The sequence below is a fragment of the Callorhinus ursinus genome, unplaced genomic scaffold, assembly GCF_003265705.2.
Source record: "Callorhinus ursinus isolate GAN/ISIS: 27379988/994484 unplaced genomic scaffold, GSC_fseal_2.0 scaffold8, whole genome shotgun sequence".
In the NCBI taxonomy this organism is placed as follows: Eukaryota; Metazoa; Chordata; class Mammalia; order Carnivora; family Otariidae; genus Callorhinus; species Callorhinus ursinus.
Genome location: NW_027397070.1, coordinates 46,886,249 through 46,906,946, shown reverse-complemented (window position 1 = coordinate 46,906,946; position 20,698 = coordinate 46,886,249). Strand labels below are relative to the sequence as shown.

Below are 20,698 nucleotides of genomic sequence, written 5' to 3'. Positions count from 1 at the left end.
GTCTAGCTAAAAACAGAATTCCACATTGTCAGTCATCCCTCAGCATTTTGAGAACATTCCATTACTTTGACATTCTATATGCCATTGGAGTCCATTGTCAACCTAGTTATCATTACTTTGTAGGTAATCTAATTTTCTCTCTGGTGGATTTTAAGATTTTCTCTTTGCCTTTGGGTTCTGCAATTTCCGCATGATATATCTTGTTTCCATTTCCTTCTTGAGATTCATCATGCTTCTTCCATTTGGAAAACGTACAGTTATCATCACTTCAAGCACTGCTTCTTCCACCATTCTCTCTCGTCTCCTAGAAATCCTGTCAGATGTCTCCTGGACCTTATGTTTTTAACTTCTCTGCCATATTTCCCATTGTCTTACCTCTTTGTGATACATTCTGGGAAATTCCCTCATTTATCTTCTAGTGAACTAAATTCTCTCTTCACCTACTGTTTAATCAGATGTTTAACTGATCCGCTGAGTTTATTTCAGTGACTGTATTTTTTTACTTCCAGAATTATGATTAGGTTCTTTCTCAAATCTATCTGTTCTTTTTTCATAGTGTCCTGTTTAATTCACTGTGGTTTCTACTCCTTATTTATTTCTAACTCTTTCTGTTTGGAGTACAGGCAAATCCACATGAACTCAGTCTACCATTTTTCCAGAAATCTGAATTGCTTTATTCATATCTAAAAATAAAAAAATTAGAAGATCAATTTGGATAAATTATGTGATAGATTGATATGGGAAAGGTTTGAGGCAGGGGGAGTAGTTGAGAGGCTATTGCACTGGTTCAAATAGGAGAGGATGAGGGCCTAAGTCAATAGCATTGGGAATGGAGAGGAGGGATATATTTGAAACATAAGATGGGGCACCTGGGTGGCTCAGTTGGTTAAGCGACTGCCTTCGGCTCAGGTCCTGATCTTGGAGTCCCAGGATCGAGTCCCGCGTCGGGCTCCCTGCTCAGCGGGGAGTCTCCTCCCTCTGACCTTCCCCCCTCTCATGTACTCTCTCTCTCTCTCATTCTCTCTCTCAAAGAAATAAATAAAATCTTTAAAAAAAACAACAACATAAGATGGAAGGTAGAATCAAGAGGACCTGAGCAATAGAAAGTATAAAAGGGATAAAGGAGAAAAGATAAGATAGAATTCTGAAGGTTCTAGCTTGGATGACTGGAAGGATGGTGGTGCCATTGCCAGAAGAAGGAAGTAGAGGAGGAGGAGTGCACCTGCTGGGGAGTTAGATTATGAGCCTGGCTTTAGGTGCATTGAATGCGCCTTCAAGTGGAGATTTGCTAATGGTTAGGCAGACTTACAGATCTAGTGCTTGGGAAAGAAACCTGGGCTCTATGTACCTCTCTGGGAGTTAACAGTGTATATATTTTGATGAAATCAGAAGCTGGAGAAGGGTCTAGGGGAAGTGAGAGTATCTAGGGAGAATATGAAGAATAAAAAGAGGAGAGCAAAGGGTGGAGTTGCTGGGACACCAGCATTCAGGGTGCATATGTTTTGGCAAAGGTCTGGAAAGCTACTGCTGAAAAGAAGAAACCGGAAAGGATGATTGAAAATATTTGGTCAGAGAGAAAGGAAGAAAATCAGGAAAAAGTAGTATCACTAAAGCCAGTGGAAGTTTTAAGCAAGAAGGAAATGGTCAACAATAGCCATAAAGCTTGAAAAGTTAGATTTGGCAATCACGAGAACAGTGGTGCCATGGTGGGATCTGCTCCTGGGAGTGGGGGTGCAGAAGACAGATTGCTATGGGTCCAGGAGGGAGTGGAGGGAGAGGAGATGGAGCTAGGTACTGCTCTTTCAAGATCTTTGGCTGCATTCAGAAGAAGAGAGAGAGGGTGATAGCTAAAGGTTAGGGGTAGTCTGAAGTGTGGGGCAGGACACAGGGTTGAGGAAAGATTTTTGATTGTTTTCAGATGGGAGAGACTTAAGCATGTCTGTAGGCTAAGGGTGAGAAGACATTCGAGAGGAAGAGGCAGTTAATAGTGCCAGCTTTTGGATTACCAAGAGTTTAGCCTTCCAAAATTGCCCTTTGATCAGACAGCCTTTGCTTTGCTTTCTGCAGTGTTCTTTTTCCCAACACAGCCTTGTTCTCCAAGGCTCCTCCTCCAAACTGTCTTAAATCCAAAAGATAGGATCTGTTAGAATCTTTTATTGTAATTCAATCCCTAAGTATTTAACCAGAAAATTATAATAAAAACTTTTCCCAAAGTGACTTCAAAGACTACTGGTAAGGAGTTTACTTCAAATTGAAATACAACTTATGGCTTCAGAAAATCTTGACTATGTTAAGTCACACTGATCAGTAAAGATTTTGTTGATTCTGGAAGAAGCTGGAAGTTTGGGTGTCTTAAAAAAGGAGGTAGCTGCTTGGATCTTGATAGTTGAAAGCTCATGAATATTTTCTATAAAGTTCTGTCCTCTAGCCTGATGAATGAGCCTTTTTAATATTATTTAAATTATCTAGCATTAATTGAACCATTAAAATGTGAAAGAACAGAGGATATGATCTGTCTCCCCCTGACCAGGCTTAAAAAACGGTATTTCACAAGTCCCAGATGAACAAGCACAAGAGAAAATGGCAAAGAGGTTAGGTTTGATCACTGTCCACATTGAGCTCTGTTAGTGGGTCAGGTATTATGAGACATCCTTCTGTGTAGATTTGTTTGGAAAAGTACATGGCTTTTGAAAAATACATGGTATCTATCCCCTAGCTCTTAGTAACTTGTGCTCCTTTACAAGCATGGTGGACTAGAGTGTATATGAGGAAAGGGGGAGAATTTTCTGAGTCTGGTTTAAAAAGACGATCTATCATGTTGTACTCTTAGGAAGGTGATTTATACATCACCAGGTCTAGGAGTAAAAAAATCTGGTGTTTTCTTATAAAGAAAGTATTAAATGTGCCTTATCTCAAAACAGTTTTTCATCTCCAGAGGTTAAACAGATTGGTAGCATGAAAAATAGCGTCTGCTTTAAATTTCTTTGAAGTCCTTTTGTAAATATTAACATCTGCAGGGATAACTACTAAAAAGGCTACCCGAGGGACAAGATGCTAGTGAGAAGAAACTTCTGAACAGTATGCCTCAGAAAATAAGCTTTTTGACCTGAAGGGAATTGTTAAAAAAAAAAAAAAAAAAAAAGTCTGTGGGAACTGAAGTGAGTGTTTATGTTTATGATATATCTAAGTGTCAGACTCAGTGCCCAGTTGTGTTGATGATCGTTATGTATTTATTCCGTTTGTGTGTAATATTACACTCGTTCTGGCTAAGATCATAAATACAAACAGCCTTTTAGTGAGAAGCCTCCCTGATATTTAGACTCAGTTGAATCATCAAGGCTGCTCTCTTACATAACCTCATGAGTTATGAGTAATCTGTGGAGGAGGTTTCAGTAGCTAAATATATTCTCCTATTCAGTAGGAGTTCTATTAAATTGTCTTGGTATTTCCATACTCAGAGTGCCTCACAACAAATAAATTATTTGCACCTAAGTGCTATATTGCTGGAACGCTCTTCTTTAGGAGGTGTTTTTTTAAACTATAAAAGGATATAAAAGGACAATTATAACAGTAGAGTAAAGCCTGTTTTTCTTTCTGCTTTGTAGGAATTTATTCGAGAACAAGTGGAGGTAAGCCCTTTCTCTTATTTTGGGGTTTCACACAGAGGCACCACACACAAAAGGCTCTATGGTCCCATTTCCTTTTCCCATTAATGAAGAATGTGTTTATGCATTAGCTACTCCAGACCACAGGAGCCATCCAAGGGACTTTGCCACTGACTGTCCAGAAGGTGTTGGCATCCCAGGCTTGCCACGGTAAGACTCAACACACCAGCTAGTGAGTGCTTCCAAATGCTAAGAACTGGCGGGGGTATAACAGTTATGGAAGAAGTGGAAGGCGCATTTACGACTCACTTCTTGGAGGGTACAATTTGGATCAAGAAGCTGGATACACAAAAGTGAACACTAAAAATTGCTTTTACAAAGCAAAATACCAACACATACGTTTGACCATAATTCTGACTGACATATATGAGTGGAGGAGTCACTCATGGAGGAGATGCATTTGAGTCAAGTTTGAATGAGCTGAGGGACATGGATTCATAGGATAGAAGGGAAGTTAACCACAAGAGGTAAAAATAACCTGTGCACAGACTCAAAGGCAGAAACAAATTAGTTACATGAGGAGCAGCAAAGAATACCAAGGATACCAAGAAATTAGGCTGGTAAGAAAAATCAGAAGCCTACAACAAAAATTTATAATTATCATATAATTATTTGTTTAATGTTTGTCTCTCACCTATTAGACCCATTAGATCATAAGCCCGTGAGGGCAGAGACCATCTGTCTCATTCACTGCCTGGCATAGCTCCTGCTACGAAGTCTATACTTACAAATATTTGTTGCCCGAGAGAATTAATGCATACATAAAGGCAGGTTCTGACCACATGAGAGTCTAGATCAGGAAGATTATTATGGAAATAGAAAAAAGCAAATAAAATGGACATTGTAGGGCACAATCAGAGATCTTGGTGATAGATTGGCTAAAAGATGACCTTGATTTCACAACCTGTAAGAAGTAGGAAAATATTGCCCCTGCCTCTTGAGAAAAACTCTGAAAGCAAACTCCTAACAAGTTAAGGAATGCCTCCTCGAGGGATTAGAAAGACAATGACTCCATAAGGAGAAGCTGAGAGACAGGTCGGTCCTGAAGCCTTTAGTTTCATCCATGGTCAGTAAGTGCCAATTTCAAGCAGTGTTAAAGTCACATGAAGAAGCCTAAGAAACCTTTCGCTTTTCCCAGATATTTGGCTCTGGCCCAGGGTCAGGATTAGTTTCCCACTATACACACCATAACCTTCTTGTTTCTGTCTTTCTTTTAGGGGCCATTAAGTTTAATGACGGGCTGAGCCCAGAGGAGAGCCGCCGCCTTATTGAGGGCCTGTCCCGGTGCCGGCTGCCGTTCCAGTGTGCTCATGGGAGGCCCTCGATGCTGCCACTGGCCGACACGGAGCACTTGGGGCAGGAAGGACAGGTACAGTGACAGCGACAGGAGGGGAGGAGGCGAGGCTTGTCCCTTCTTTCCTGGCCAGCTCCTGTTTGCCAAATGCAGTCTACCCTAGTCCTCTCCAAAGTACGGCAGTTTTGAAGAGTATGCATTGAAAGTTTATTTATGTAAAATCTCACCATTTCATCTTCTCTCTCAAATTCAGCATGGAGCTTAGGCTGCACTGTCAGATTACACACAGGATGCCTTTGTATTTTATAAGCTTAACACATGGACAGACTGACATACCCCGAACATCTGTTGCCTCCTGGCTGTCGGTTCGATAAGATGTGGAAGTTCTCTGTGGGGCTCCAGACAGTGGGTAGAAACACAGCAAATCCACTGCTAGCAAATACAGTCTCAGCAGCCGTGTGCTTGGCGGTACTTGCTGGAAGCGGTGCCCTTGCTGGGAATGATAGCCATCTCCAAGGATCTCTAGAGTTATGATTTGGGGATCATCAGGCAGGAAACCAAGCTTAGATTTTCACATTATGGTTGGCCTTGATTACTCAGCAGCCCAGGAACAATGATGTGGATAATGCAATAAAGGCCCAGAGTGGTTTAAATTAAAGAACATTTTCTGTTCTTGTTATAATCTTAAATGAAACAGAACATGAGAGCATCATAGGAATGTCCATGTTGCTGCTTTCCAAAATCTTTTCTTTTGCTTGCCTCTCCTTGTAAGGGCTAGAAAGTCTTTCCTTGCATGGAGTTTTCTGGTACTTTTGTTTTCTGATGCATCCAGCAGACTTTACTCCATTAAAAACTTACTGTTTCACATGATAGTGAAAAAAGTTTTGTCCTTATTCCTGAAGAAATGGGAATGTAGACTTAGAGTTTACAGTCCCCACTTATCCTAAGGAAATCTCTCATCTTTTCTGAAGCCAGAAATTAGAAATCTGAACAGATTGGAATAGCCATAATTAGGAATTTTTTATATGCTCCTTGGCTTTTCATGCTGCATACGGGAGTTATTCTCTTTCTTCCCACAGATTAAACCCAATCTGGCTAAACTTCGCAAAATGGCCCAGGCCTGGCATCTCTTTGGAAAAGCAGAAAGATGTGACACAAGGCAAAGCCTGGAGTAAATCAGTAAATCGAGATTTACTGATCTGTAAGGAACCAAAGGGATGCTACCTATATGCCTCTGCAGAGAGCATGAGCCACAGGTACCAGCAGAGTCTTGAGTTGGCCTGTGCCCCCAGGCAACGTGACCAGTCACTCTTGAGCAGATGATCCCTTCAAGCTAAAGCTAGTTCGTTCATCTGCAGCCCTGGACACAGGAGGTTGCCCTATAATATCTACTTTTTATAACTTATTTAAAATGAGATAAAATTTAATGATTAATTGGTTCATTTGTGAGTTTTTTATTGGGGGGGTAGAAATGGTTTGGTTTTGTTTTGCAATTTTTTTCCAGCCTTATAGTTGGCATTGATGTGATTTGCCTGACGCTGAACTCCCCAGGATCCAATCTGCCTTCCTGCACAGCCCATAGCCGTGCTGCATTGGTCCCCTCCTTCCCCCCAGTCTTCTTCACTTCCTGCTCCTGCTGCTGTACATTCTAAATCTCAGACTTAAAGAGTTTCTCTACACCCAATAAAAACGTCCCCTGCAGTCTTTCATCAGGCCTATAGTTAGATTATTTTAGGGATAAAAACTATTGATAAAGAGAAACAAGCACAAGGATAGAATAGAGAAAATGTGAAGTCCTGTTCTGGTTGTTTGTCTTATTGCCTCTTTAAAATCTCATTCAGAATCTGATACTGTTCATATCCCAATTGGTAAAATGGTGAAAGTACTATGAACCTGTTTTTTGTTTTTTTTTTAAAGACTTTATTTATTTATTTGACAGAGAGAGACACAGCAAGAGAGGGAACACAAGCAGGGGGAGTGGGAGAGGGAGAAGCAGGCTTCCCGCTGAGCAGGGAGCCCGATGCGGGGCTCGATCCCAGGACCCTGGGATCATGACCTGAGCCGAAGGCAGACGCTTAACCCACTGAGCCACCCAGGCACCCCTATGAACTTGTTTTTTAAAATACAATTTTGGGGGGGTACTTTAAGAATCTCTCTATGTGAAAGCAATTTTCATATCAAAATGCAGCATTTGTTCTTTCAACCTAACCAGATATGTTCTCTACATTTTTTCAGGAGACAATGGTTCTTTTGGTCCCTTCCAAATCCTATCTTGGTTTTATTACAGTATGCCTATCTAATGACCTCATAATTTCATTTGGGACCAGAACTGATCTTTGCCTGTTATGCCATCCTTAAGCTGTATTTCCTCTACCTTTTTAGAAGGTTTGATTTCTGGTTAATAAGACTCAACAGACTAAAGTTTTATAGAAGGACAAAAAGAAAAGCAAAAAACCAGCTAGCAGTGTTTACGGCAACTAGGATACTGTACAATGAGAAAGACGTTGCAGTGAGAATTTCCACTGTTGTATTTTGCAGCCGGCTCAAATTGGCCTTTGTATCAATGGAATGATTTTTCTCGTTTTTAATACAGGAAACAAGTTTGTGCTCATGGAAGAAAAGTTTGTTTGCCAGTAGCCCTGCAGTGAATCTTACAGGAGCAATGAAGTATTGCATTCATTAGTGTGTGTCTCAGAGAAGGTTCAGGAAAAGCCTTCACTGGTTTTCAAGGGGATCCTTGTAGAATTATGTAATTGGAATCCTGAAGAATAGGGACCACTGTCTAAAAATGGCCTTTATTCTTCTAAATACATATAAACAGTTACATAGACTGGGAGACATGACCTTCAAAAAGGAGGGTGTTTTCAGGGGATTTGCAAGGGTCTCAGGGACTCTGCCTCCAGGCCCAGTGGGGTGCTGTGGCTTCTGGACTTCTGTTTTCACTCTCCAGAGCTATACGGAGGCCAGCTGTTCTGGGAGTTTAAAAATTTTTTTTGATTAGACCAATTTGTGGGATTAAAAAAAGTGTTATGATACCTCTTATATTAGGATGATGGGGTACAGTTTCAAAGTGTTTTGCTATAATCCCAAATCACCATGTTTTTGTTTTTGTTTTTAATAGAGGGTTAGAAAAAGTTCTCCATAAATTATGTAACCAATCTTCCTGGCTAGCCTGACTCAAGTAATGGAAGAGATAATTATCCTATTTTAATAATTTATAAATTCTGTTGCATACATCAGCATAAAACCAACCTATTAACCAAAAATATCTAACGTTACTTTTGTTGCCTATTAGGATTTTGTTTTGTTCTGTTTTTAACTTACCTGCCATAGAGCAAAGATATATTTAATTTTCTAACACATGATAGTAATCATTAACACCTTTATGGTGCCTTAAGGTTTATAAAATAATTTTTTGCATATGTTATTTGAATTTCTTGGCAACCCATGAGATAAGATGATGTTGTGCTCCCCATTTTACAAAGGCTGAAATATATATATATATATATATATATATTTTAAAGATTTTATTTATTGAGAGAGAGAGCACGAGCACGGGGCAGAGGGAGAAGCAGGCTTCCCGCGGAGCAGGGAGCCCGACGCGGGACTCCATCCCAGGACCCCAGGATCACGACCTGAGCCGAAGGCAGACGCTTAACCATCTGAGCCACCAAGGCGTCCCTTTTTTTTTTTTTTTTACAAAGGCTGAAATATATTAAGTGATTTGTCTAAGATCACATAGGTACTAAGTGTAAGTAGTAAAGCTGAGAATGGTAAACAAGTTTTCTGGCTCCAATAACAAGAATAAATATACCCAGTGCTTTGTGTACATTATCTCTGGTCTTTACAACAGTTCTGTTAGCAAGCTAGTGTCTCTTTTACAGTGAGACTGCTGAGCCTCAGAGTAGTTTCCCCTTTCGTTAAGGGAGTCAGAAATCAGGGTTCCTGGGTGGCTCAGTTGGTTAAGCGACTGCCTTCGGCTCAGGTCATGATCCTGGAGTCCCGGGATCGAGCCCCGCATCGGGCTCCCTGCTCAGCGGGGGGTCTGCTTCTCCCTCTGACCCTCTTCCCTCTCGTGCTCTCTGTATCTCATTCTCTCTCTCTCAAATAAATAAATAAAATCTTTAAAAAAAGAGAGAGTCAGAATTCAGAGCCAGGTCCATGTGGCTTCACGTGGCACACTCCTTCACGTGGTTTCCCATTGTTAACCCATGCTGCCCATATATTTCTAATTTGTGAGGGACTTACCAGTTTGTCAACTTAGTTCCAACTTTATTAGAGTCTGGCTGGTGGAGACTTCATTAACTTCAGAGTAAAACTTGATAGATGCGATGTGCAATGAGGCCACCCTCCAGGGTTCCTTTTTTGGGAATATTCATTACAATTTTATTGAGTAATAAGGGTGCATGCCTGCAAGAAGCTTAACTTTAGTCAGGGAGAGGACAAGGAAACTGATGATTGAATGCGATAACTTCCTCTAGGTTTAGGGGTCACTCAGTTCCAGCTATGTAGCTTTTACTGGGAAAAGAGGAGATAACAGTTCTGTCAGAAATTAAGGCTATAGATGGTAATAGGAACTAGTATCAGAAAAGCTTAAGGCAAAGCTTAGAGTGTAGAAGGGAGGGGAGAGACTGAGGAGAAGGCTAGGGAAAGATCCAGAACCTAGCTGGGGTTCTGTAACTCCATGAGCAGTTGAGAATGGAGAGGTTGTAGCAGTCACACATCAGAGCCAGGCAAAGAAAAGGTCAGACACAAATGAACAGATGGGATCTGAACCTAACAGTGGAAAAAAACAAAGCAGCCAGAACAGGGGCGGAGCAGGAGGGGGCCCAAGACCAAGTTCTAGAGATGTGTAGGGGGCTGAGGAAGCCACGCACGGTGAGCAAACAGACGCAGCCTATCAGTTCCTAGAACGCACTGACAGCGGTGCTCGGCTGAAGCCTCAAGTGGGAGCCCACCGTGGCATATCCATCGGCATGTCCGAATGAAGCGGGAAGAGCAGTTTCTGGAATAAAGAGCCAGACTCTTCCTACCTGTTTTCTACCTGAAGTGCCACCCCATTCCAGGAAAGCCTTTACACAAGCAGGCTAGCGAACTGACCGCTAGGTTTGCCATTATCTGTCATGCCCTTTCACCCTTTCTCAGCTGAAGCTGCTCAGTGACGGGAAGATAGCAACAAAGTGGACTCAGAAGAAGGAAGTCTGGGAAACCGAAAATCTAGATAATCTGTACCAATTAAACCCTTCCTTCCCTTCACTTATTCATCATTCAGTAACTAAATGTATGAGTCCCTTCTAAACGTATCAGAATTTGTGGGGATATAAAGAAAAAAAGAGGCTCTCCCCCGGCTTAGGGTTTTTCAGACCCTTGGATCATTTTCACCCCATCCCCGTTTGTCACAGCACTCTGTGCTCAGAAACATCTGATAAAGTGCCGGCAACCTGATCCCGGTCTGGGGGATCTGAGTGTGGAGCCCGCAAGCTAGCGTGACTCCAGCAGCAGTGTGAAGAAGCTAGATTTGGCCTGACTTTCCCCTTACAACTTGCCCGACTAAACAACTTAAATCTTATTTACTGCAAAAGCAAGCAGTATGCAGTGGTGGTGGCCTATCCACGCCACCGCCACGCCCCTCCCCCGCCGCAAAAGGGAAAAAAAGGTGGTTCAGAGTCGGGAGTTCACTACTGCTGTTAGTGTATTATTTATTCAAAGTACTTCGTCGTGCCTCATAGTAAACTGCAGAATTTTACATATACATTATGAACTTTAGGAATCTTGTCACGTTTTCGAGTAGCTTCCTTCTTCTCAATGCAGGTCTTAATTCTAAATGTAACATGCCTGAAAAAACACTCCTGAAAGGCTCCTTCTCTTCAGCTCAGTATTTAATGTAAACATCAGGCAGTCAGAGTTGTGTGGTTAGGCTCAAAGGCGGCCCTCCATCATGCAAAAGACTGAAAGCTTAGACTATAAGCTCTTTATTAATAATTGCTTAGCCATTGCACAATAACCTGGAACAGCTGTTTGGTGAATGAAAGAATAATTCAAAGCGAAGTAGGCCAGATATAAAACCCTTCCAAACCACATTTCAGAAGAGCTCCTTTGTGTCAACGAGGTTCATGTCTGCAGAAGTTTTGCGAGGACAGGTGGATAGTATGGGGCCTTTACCATAATTACATCACCATCTGGTACTATCTTTGTGGCCAGTTCGGATGTACTGAGTTCTACATATGTGGTGTTATAGAGTCACGTAGCTCGATGATGGAACCGCAGGACTGGCAGCCTTCATTACGCCAAAGACTGGTATGACGGATTGCTTTGAGAAATGATTTTCGAAGCACATCTGTGAAATGTATGATCCTACGGGTACCGGCATGTATTTCTTTGAGGTATCACTTTACGCTGAAGTTTTCCTTGGTGGAGTATTTTTCAGAGACTTCTCTTCTGAGGCTAAATTAGGAATTTCTGTTCCTTATTTGAGTTCCAAGAATTGTGCCTTTCCTGCCCTCCGCCCAAATTGGAAGATACAAAACCGTGGGAAAAGTGTCTTTACAAACTGTATTGAGTAATTCTCTAACTTGGTTTATTTAGCGTCTCCAGGAAGACTTTCACATCCACGGAATCCTCTTTCTATTAATTCTCTTCAAGCTAAAGCTACAAGTTTTCGTCCTTAGTTTCCGGGTTCCGCCTGCAAAAGCAGGGGCGGGGGACAGGCACAGAGGCCAACAGGTAGGAAATTAACATGGAGCCGCTGTCTCTCCCTGTTCGGATCAGGCTCTCCGGTTCCAATATTTACTCTTCCTCAAACAGGAAAAGGGAGAGAGGGAAATAGAAAAATGAGGCCTATAAATAGCTTTGTGGGATTTGCTTAATTGAGGTCCTAAAGAGCCTAAAGAATACGGCATTGGTGCAGTTCATCTGTCCCAGGAACTTTAAGAGTTGACCAATATGAGACAGAGCCTCTACCCTTGTAAACCTCATCCATCTCACTTATGCCTGGGAAGAATGTGGGTGCTAATTTTAGACCCAGAGACTAAGATGCACAAAGGACAAGTATCATAAAGCATTTTTGGAGCCAGAAACAGATTTAAGTTCCTTGACTCACTGCTGCTTTTACTCCAGACCACACAGTTGTACCCAAGTGAATTGCTGTAAGAATTGGTGCCTTCAGAGACAATTGCTCATAATTGGTAGCTGTAAGCCACTTCACTGAGAAAGCGTGGGGTCTTAGATGCTTTAAGAAATAATTGACAGACTGAGGCCTGAGTGAGTCAGGCTCTTCTGAGTCATAGAGCTTTTAGGTCCATCTTTCAGACTGACCCTCTTCAGTCTTGTTTTCACCCTCTTTCAGGGAAGACAAGGACCCTACGGCAAAGATATACCTCAAGTTAATGTCATAGAGGCCTTTCCCTCATAGCCTACCTCTGGCCATTGTTTACCAAAGTGTAGTTATCAAATCACCTGTTAAAATCCCTTGGGGTGCTTGTTAAACATGCAGACCCCTAGTGCGCCCTCCCTCCTCCCCACAGACAATGCCGCAGGAGACAGGAAGCTGGCTTCTGACCAGCATCCCAGGGGCTCCTCAGCACACCAAGTCTGCCTTGGACCTCTGGACCAGTGGTTCCTAAAAATGACAGGTCGTCTGGATTACCTGGGGAGACTTTCTTCTTCTTTCTTTTTTTTTTAAGATTTTATTTGAGAGAGAGGGAGAACGCGCTGTGGGGAGGGACAGAGGGGGGGAGAGAGAGAGAGAGAGAAGCAGACTTTCTGCTAAGCAGGAAGCTGATGCTGGGCTCAATCCCAGGACCAGGTCACGACCTGAGCCTAAACCAAGAGTTGGACGCTAAACCAGCTGAGCCACCCGGGTGCCCCTTCTTCCAGACTTTTATCCTACTGCATGAACATAATGTTTTGTTTTAATAAGTAGAGGTCATATTATGCATAGTGCTCTGCAGCTTGACTTTTTCCTAGCTTGTTCTGTCCCATTCTGTTTAACACAAGGCTCACAAAGCAAATGCCTGGAGGGGTTAAGCAGGTAATGCAAATAAGTTAAATGGGAGAGGGGTTAAGCAGGTAACAGTCAATGAGTTAAATGGGAGGGACTGCAGGAAAGGGTTTTCCATTTAATGGAGTCAGAAGCTGCCCAGCTGCAGTCAGCTGCTGCCATTTGGGAAATTGGAATTGGAAACAGAATTGCCAAAGCTTCTGTTTTCAAGAGAAGCAGGAAATCTGAATTTGTTTAATGTGCAAGCTCCACGTTTTTCTTTTTTCATTTTTAAATATTGGTAACTAATTCAAATTAAATACAGAGTGAACCAGCCAAAAACGTCTTTAATCCAAACACTGCCCTTAAGCCACCCTTTTGAAACCTCTACTGCAGTGTATACATAATGTTCCACAGTGTCTCTTACTTGCTTTAAGCAGATTCCCAGGTGCCATCCCAAAGATCAGATGAAGTACGTCTGGGATAGAACCCAAGATGGTAATTTTTTTAAGCTCCCAGATGATTCTGATGATCAGAGAGGTTTTGGAACCACTGTCTTAGATTACTAACAAGTTGCTGGGGACCACTGCCAGTGAATTAGGAAGGAAACTGTAAATACTTTCATTTGCATTTGTTTTAGCTGGTTCCCTCTAATTACAGCACTCCATGAAAGCACAAAAAGGGCTCTGCAGCCGCTGTTTCAGGCAGTTCAATCACAGCAGAACAATAAATAAACCAACTCAGGAATCTTTAAGAAGCTTTTATTGGCACAGCCCAGGAAAAGGTGTGGTAGCCATTTCTGAGCAAAAACCTGTATCCCAGCAAGGTCTTCAGTGTTAAGTTTAACACCCCACTGAACCAGAAAGTTTAAGTTCCTGAAACTTAAGTTCCAGACTCCCCAGGTCACTAAGAGGTTAAGAGGCTCCCCCACCAAAAAAAATTTTAAGTGAACTCTGTGCCCAACGTGGGGCTCAAACTCACGACCCTGAGATCAAGAGTCACATGCTCTACCAACTGAACCAGCCAGGTGCCCCAAAAGACTTCCAAAATTTATAGGTCAAGCCCTGCTGCTTCTGTTAAGATCAGAAAGGCAAGAGACAGTCCTGAATGTGCATCCTTGTTATGGGATGACTAAAAGGGAAGGAAACAGTATTAAGTTTTTTCAGATTGATTCCAGGTCACTCCCCATTACAAGGACGATGTTTTCAGCAGTCACACTGAAGTCCCTCTCCATTCTGTATTTGGCTAAGCAGCTTCTGCTTAGGACAGGTGGTGGTCATAGGACATGTGGTGGTCATAGGACATGATCATCAGGATGGTAGAGTTCACTCATCAGGCGGTAGATGTAGGACGGTGCATTCCCACCAATGTTGGAGATAAAGAGGGTAATGAGCTCTGGGGGGACGTAGTCAAACACAGGACAGTGAACGCTGACCTTCTCCAGAATGTCCCCTGAAAGGCAATTACACGTGCTAAAGATAAAACCGAGGATCCTGCTCTAATAACTAAGCACACAGATTCTAGACTCAATAATGCAGGCATACTTGCTACCCCAAAAAGGGGAAGCTGCAGCAAAGTACAAACCAGAAGAGATGACTTCACATCATGACACTCCTGCTTCAAACTCTTCAATGCCTTTCCATAGCCCTAAGAATAATTCCAGCTTGGGATAGTAGCCCTCAAGATCTGGCCCCTCCCCACTGTGCTACGCTAATTATAATTTATCCCACTCTCCCTCGTACTCACTACTCTCCAGCCATATGGCCATCTTGTTCCAACTGGCTAAGCCTAGGCCTAACTCAGGCCTTTTGCACCAACACCTGGGAGACTCTCCTTGATCTTTACATGGTGGGGCTCTATTCATTCTGCACTCAGCTGAAATGTCCTCTCATTTAGACCCTTCCCCCACTAACATAGTCTCCTACCACTTTCCATCCCATCATCGTTATTTGTTTTCTTCCCAAAACATCCCATGACCTGACATATTCTTGTCTGTCTTCTGCAATAGAACATAAGCTCCGTGGGAGCAGGGCCTGTGTTGTTCATTGTTACATCCTTAGTACCTAGAATAGTGCTGTATACATAGTGGGTACTCAAAAGATACAAAGAATCCTTGAAAAAATGAATGTGTGAATAAATGGATGAAGTTATTCAACTTCTAAGAATTAACACCCCAAGTATGGTGCCTCCCAGAGGGCGTTTAAGGCCATCTTATGTTGATGAGGTGGCAGGCTCATTGAGCACAGCTGCTGCCTTCAGAAGTCAGAGGAAAAGGACCCCAACACATGAAGGTATCCAGGTTATAGGCAAGTTTTATATTAGGAACATTTTAGAGCATGCTTCCTTTGGCAGCCATGTCACCAAAATGACTCCCTACAGCAAATGAGAATGAGTACATTTTCCCATTGGGTTGCTGCGTGTGTGTCAAGCAATGTGCAAAGCCAAACCCCATCAATGCTGAATGATCCAACCCACCATGGCCCCAATACTCAGTGAAATATATTAGTCTCAGAACAAAATGAACATGGACTAGATGAGGTCCCCACACACTCTAAGATGCTAAAGAGAAGTCCCCATGAGAATTACGATAAAAAGCACAACTGGGCAGTATTCAATCCCCACTGACTACTAAAACAAAAGCAAAAAGACCAAAACGTACACGTGCACATGCATGCGCACACGCCCACACACACACACACACACAAAACACACCCTTCTGTACCTTCTGTGAAAGGCAGGACTTCTTCAGGAGCCACAAACTTGTGAAATGAATCTTCTTCATTGGGGAACTAGACAAAGAAAAAAATTAAAAAAAAAAAAAAAAGGCATGAGAGAGACCCAGCAAATTCCAGTTTTAAGTATACACCCAAGGGAAATAAAAAAGGTATGTCCACACAGAAACTTGTACACCAGTGCTTACACCAGCATTATTCACAAAAGCCAAAAGGTTGAACAGTCCAACTGCCCACCAACAGGTGAATGGATAAATAAATTGTGGTAGGTCCCTGCAACAGAGTATTATTCAGCCACAGAAAGAAACCAAGCGCTGTGCTACAGCTAGGAACCTTGAAAACATGCTAAGTGAAAGAAGTCAGAAACAAAAGGCACATATTGTATGATTTCTTTTGTATGAAATATCCCAAACAGGCAAAGCCACAGAGACAGAAAAGCAGATCAGCGATTCCTAGGAGGTGGGCGGAGGGGGCAAAAGGGAGTGATGACATAATGGGTACGGGGTTTTTTCTAGGATGATGAAGGTTTGAAACCAGAGAGTGGTAGTTGCACAATGCTGTGAATGTAATAAATGCCCCTGAACTGTACATTTAAAAATGGTTAATTGTATGTTATGTGACTTTCACCTCAATTTAAAAAAGAGAACTGCAAATAGGTTGGTATTTCAAAGCAAACAGCTTCTATTGCTAGTGAAATGGCTCTTACTTTGTAATACTGCTTGTATTCAGGCTACAGAGGACAGTCCTTCCAATGATGAAAAATAAAACTGATTCTGTGTTCTGGGTTTCAACTTGTTCGGCATTTTCAGAAATGATCAGCGTGATGGGCAATGGTGGCAATGTCAACAAAGGGCCTTCCCCAGCCACGTACTATCCTGACCTTACAATTTTGATTTCTCAAAACTGACAAGTTATAACTATCAATTTTTTTTTTCCTGATTCAAGACTTCTGTGGCTTTTTCTGGCCCCTATGGGGGGGGCCATTTACTAAGCCATTTAGTAAACGCAGATAAAGAGAAGCCCCAGAGTGAGTAGGTTGAAGGCCCAGAGTTCAAGCCTACTCTTTGGCTTCCTTCTCTCTGCTGGCTACAGACAGACATACCTGCGGGGAAAGCTTGAACATGGGAGCACACACGATGAGCGGGGTGGAATGGTGTTTTGCTGCCAGTGCTAGAGTGTGAGTTCCTGTCACAGCTCTCAGGGCACCGTTGGCCAGGATGGTCTTTGTGCCAATGATCACCTTTGGAACAGGAAGCAAAATGTGAGTCATCCTACGGATGGAGCCTTAAATGGGCCATTGGGCACCACAGGCTAAATGCTCAGGCCTCAGTCTCGACATTGTGAGGGTCACACACTAGTCAGGGAAAAGGGATTCTATGGTAAGGACCATGAGTTCTAGCTCAAGAGTGGCTTCCCAAAGAAAGAATGAATATTGTATGTGACAGGAAGCTGCACTATCTCCTGCCCTTAGCCCTGCCTTTTCTGGAATCTATATGCCACACCTCCTGAGAAAGCTAAGAGCCTTTCTATTCACCATCCATCACTGTCAAGCTCTCTGAGCAGAAGGCAGGGACCCTCTACCCAATTCCTAGCAGCTGCCACACTTAGCCTTATTTCATTCTCTTCCAATGCTTTCACCAAAAAGAAGCGACCCTGGGGCACCTGGCTGGCTCAGTCAGTACAGCATGGACTCTTGATCTCAGAGTTGTAGTCCGAGCCCCATGTTGGGTGTAGAGATTGCTTAAAAATAAAATCTTTAAAACAAAAAGAAGCTACTCTAAGTGAGGAACAATGATACAGATAAAGGGAAAAGAAATCAGGTTAATATATTAAAAAGGCCCAGCATGGACTTTTAAAAGGCGCCAGAAGTTTTCTTCTCTTCTCATGGATATTATAGGAGGGAGAAAAAAAAAAAAAAGAGTATTTTAGAAGTATAATCTTCATGAATTCAATATAACTCCAAATACACCTACCTTGTTGACTCTTGACATAACAGCAAAAATGGCAGCATCAGTCATGACAGTTGTCTCAATACCAGCTTTGGATAAATTGACTGCCATTTCGTGACCCTACAATAGGAGAGAAAGGCCTGATGTTAGGAGAGAGGGTGAGAGAGAGTGGAAGGCATCTCCAGTGGAACTGGATCTGGACAATTCTGTAATACTGGGCACAGCCAACACACACCTGCCAACAGGTAATTCCTTTTTCTACTCATGGTAGGTATTCTCTGGTACACTGCAGAGAAGCCCAGGAGAAGCCAATAAATGCTGAATTTTCCACAGGAGCACTAGCGCAGCCAGAAAACTGGAAATACTGCTTGCTTGTGTAATTAGGGAGCGCTAACAGCACAGCTCTTGGCTCATTCTTTTATGACCTCCTGCATCCTTACATATTTCCTTTCTAGAGGCCTATTATTTACATAGGGATTGAGTGAGGTCAGAGCAAGCATCAGTCATCCCCAAGGGTAATTTACCCTATTTTGATTCCTAAAAGAACCAATATATTTCTTTTCTTGGCCCCAGCATTTCCCCTAACTTTCCTAAACCAATGTTTAAGAATGTTGACAGAAGGGGCGCCTGGGTGGCTCAGTCGGTTGAGCGTCTGCCTTCGGCTCAGGTCGTGATCCCAGGGTCCTGGGATCGAGTCCCGCGTCGGGCTCCCTGCTCAGCGGGGAGTCTGCTTCTCCTCTGCCCCTCCCCCTGCTTGTGCGTGCTCTCTCTCTAATAAATAAATAAAATCTTAAAAAAAAAAAAAAAAAAGAATGGGCGCCTGGGTGGCTCAGTTGGTTAAGCGACTCAGGTCGCTTCGGCTCAGGTCATGATCCTGGAGTCCCGGAATCGAGTCCCACATCGGGCTCCCTGCTCAGCGGGGAGTCTGCTTCTCCCTCTGACCCTCTTCCCTCTCGTGCTCTCTATCTCTCATTCTCTCTCTCTCAAATAAATAAATAAAATCTTTAAAAAAATAAAAATTAAAAAAAAAAAGAATGTTGACAGGATGAACAACTCGAAAATTCCCTTCATAGATGTGTGTTCTCATTGTCTTACTTATCAAGTCAAAGTTGGCATGGAGCCCATCTATCGCTCCTTTATTCCCTCCTCATTTTTCATTTTTCTTAGCAGCTCCAGCAGTCCCCCTACCTGACAGAAAGGAGCACACTCTGCCACAATGACATGGAATTTCCTCTTTCGGGCAGCCTCTTTGAGGAAGGCCTCTACTGTCCGGGAGAAGCCAATGGTCATGATCACCTCATTGGAGTGGATGTGCTCCAGAGCCTGGGCTGCAATGTTCTCTGTAGTCCCTTCTGCAACAACAGTCAGTTTGGCAAGGAAAATGTGAAACTGCCATATGCCACAACACGAGACAATCATGACAGAACATGGAAAGAGACAAGTGCCCTTCACACAGACGACCCACCTAGCAGACCTAGTGGTAACACAGGGTGAAGGGACTTAATGTGAAGGTCACCTTTTCTTAAAAGCCATGCTCCTCTGGGATCTTCTACTTCCCAAGTTCTCAGCCTACCTTCTTTCCCAGCAGAACCCCTACTCATCCACTTATCCCCCAACTCTGCCCCACGCAATACCAGCTCCTTAGAATTCATTTTGAAGGCAATGAATTCAAGCAAAAAAAATGGTCCAATCTGAGAAACTGTAAGGTGCTGAGAGTGGGGTAAACAGAGTTTCCCCCTAAAAGAACTCCTCTAAAAGGTGGCTGCAACACCCCCACCTGAAAAGGAGGCCACAGAAGAAAAACGGGAGGAATTTGGAAGCAGTAGCTACAGACACACAGACCCAGCTTCCTCCTCCCTTGGGGAACTGATTGTAATGAATACATGCAGGTCTCCTGGGTCACAAAGACAAGGGGAAAGGAGGTGGTGCATCTGTGTGTATAAAAATTCAAGAGGAAATTTAGGGAAGAAGAGTCTATCATCTGTGGTTTTGGGGAGTTCATCTTTAACATGAAAATAAAGCTCTGTCCTAAGTCTCTGCAGCAGTGGATCTGCAATCCATCAAGGGCCAGTCTGTAAGGACATGCAGAGAGGGCTATCTTAGTCCTGCCACCCGTTCCAACCCTTTCTCTTAATCAGGATGGAGCACAAAGCTCGGAGAACCACAAGACTGGTTATCTCCTATATCTACTGATGAACAACTTCCAGGGTCTTCTTTTCCCTCATCTGCCTGTCCATCAGGGATCAGGACTCTTACCCAGTTCCACAAGCAGCTCATTAATTGCCTCAATGATGTTGGACTGGAGTTGGGCATAAGGGAAGCTGAAATCCTCGCTCAGGCCTTCGGATGTCAAGAGTTTGTGCAAGGACTCCTGCTGATCGCTCTCATCGCTGCGCCCGTGGAGTCTAGGGAGGCAACAAGACCCAAACAGGGAGGGGGGCGGAAGGGTAGGAATTTAAGCAACAGGAGCCGCTCAGCTCCATCAAAGGCTTCAAGCAGGGAGAAGAGCTTGTGCAAAAAGGCCCACATCCTGACCTGCCATACTCCTCCCGGATGATCCTGAGCACTCTCCGCACCATGTTGCCCACCGTGGTCTCTGAGGGCTGCGCAGCCGTCATCCTCTGGCCCTCTCGGCGGATCAATTCCATCAGTTTCTCTGCAGTCGAGGGAGAGAAGGCACGGGCGCGATGAGGCTGGGCGACTCTCCGCCTGAAGATCGGGGCCGGACAGTGGCTAGGGACGCGACGTAACTAGACCTGCCTTACCTGCGTTGCTCCAGCGGTGGTCCGTGATGATCCGGCGCAGCAGCCCCAGGGTCTCCCGAGCCATGTCCTCGGAGCTGCGCTGCCCGCCATCCCGCTTCAGGGCCTCCACGAAACTCTCGATGCTCTCGTACAACTCCGAGCCCTTAGCCGCGGCTCCTGGCATCTCGAAAAAAGCCGCCTCCCCGGCGGAACCCACACCTGTACGACCTCCGTCCTTGCACTTCCGGGGCGGGTGAAGTCGGCTTCCGCTCCGCGAGGAAAACTCTAGTTTGAGGGTCCGCAGGCCACGCCCCTCGGTGCCACATCCCGCCTCCT

The 20,698-nt window shown here is 43.6% G+C and overlaps 2 protein-coding genes across 6 annotated transcripts in view; one reads left to right on the top strand and one right to left on the bottom strand.

Annotated features, from left to right (window-relative positions):
- MLH3 (mutL homolog 3) overlaps positions 1-6,399 on the top strand; it is a 28,404-nt gene extending 22,005 nt beyond the window's left edge. For all 5 annotated transcript variants that reach the window (XM_025869635.2, XM_073895586.1, XM_025869637.2 and 2 more), the window contains 4 exons: positions 3,606-3,629; positions 3,737-3,815; positions 4,883-5,034; positions 6,039-6,399. In XM_025869635.2, the coding sequence (XP_025725420.1) occupies positions 3,606-3,629; positions 3,737-3,815; positions 4,883-5,034; positions 6,039-6,134 (351 nt within the window). In that variant the 3' untranslated portion in view covers positions 6,135-6,399. The remainder of the gene's footprint in view (positions 1-3,605; positions 3,630-3,736; positions 3,816-4,882; positions 5,035-6,038) is intronic.
- A 7,283-nt stretch (positions 6,400-13,682) lies between these two features.
- On the bottom strand, positions 13,683-20,643 carry EIF2B2 (eukaryotic translation initiation factor 2B subunit beta). Its single transcript, XM_025869639.2, has 8 exons — positions 20,384-20,643; positions 20,154-20,274; positions 19,875-20,023; positions 18,807-18,970; positions 17,643-17,738; positions 16,772-16,909; positions 15,660-15,726; positions 13,683-14,389 (listed from the first exon to the last, which is right to left on the bottom strand). The coding sequence occupies exons 1-8, from the start codon at positions 20,544-20,546 to the stop codon at positions 14,232-14,234; spliced, it is 1,056 nt and encodes a 351-aa protein (XP_025725424.1). The 5' UTR covers positions 20,547-20,643; the 3' UTR covers positions 13,683-14,231.
- Between the last annotated feature and the right edge of the window lie 55 nt (positions 20,644-20,698).

Bases quoted from the DNA above. Each gene is read 5' to 3' on its own strand.
- EIF2B2 (XM_025869639.2), bottom strand. From the start codon at position 20,546: ATGCCAGGAGCCGCGGCTAAGGGCTCGGAGTTGTACGAGAGCATCGAG. The intron at 20,275-20,383 runs GTAAGGCAGGTC...CCTCGACTGCAG, and splicing joins CCACCGCTGGAGCAACGCAG to AGAAACTGATGGAATTGATC. The intron at 16,910-17,642 runs GTAGGTGTATTT...CCTGTTCCAAAG, and splicing joins TTATGTCAAGAGTCAACAAG to GTGATCATTGGCACAAAGAC.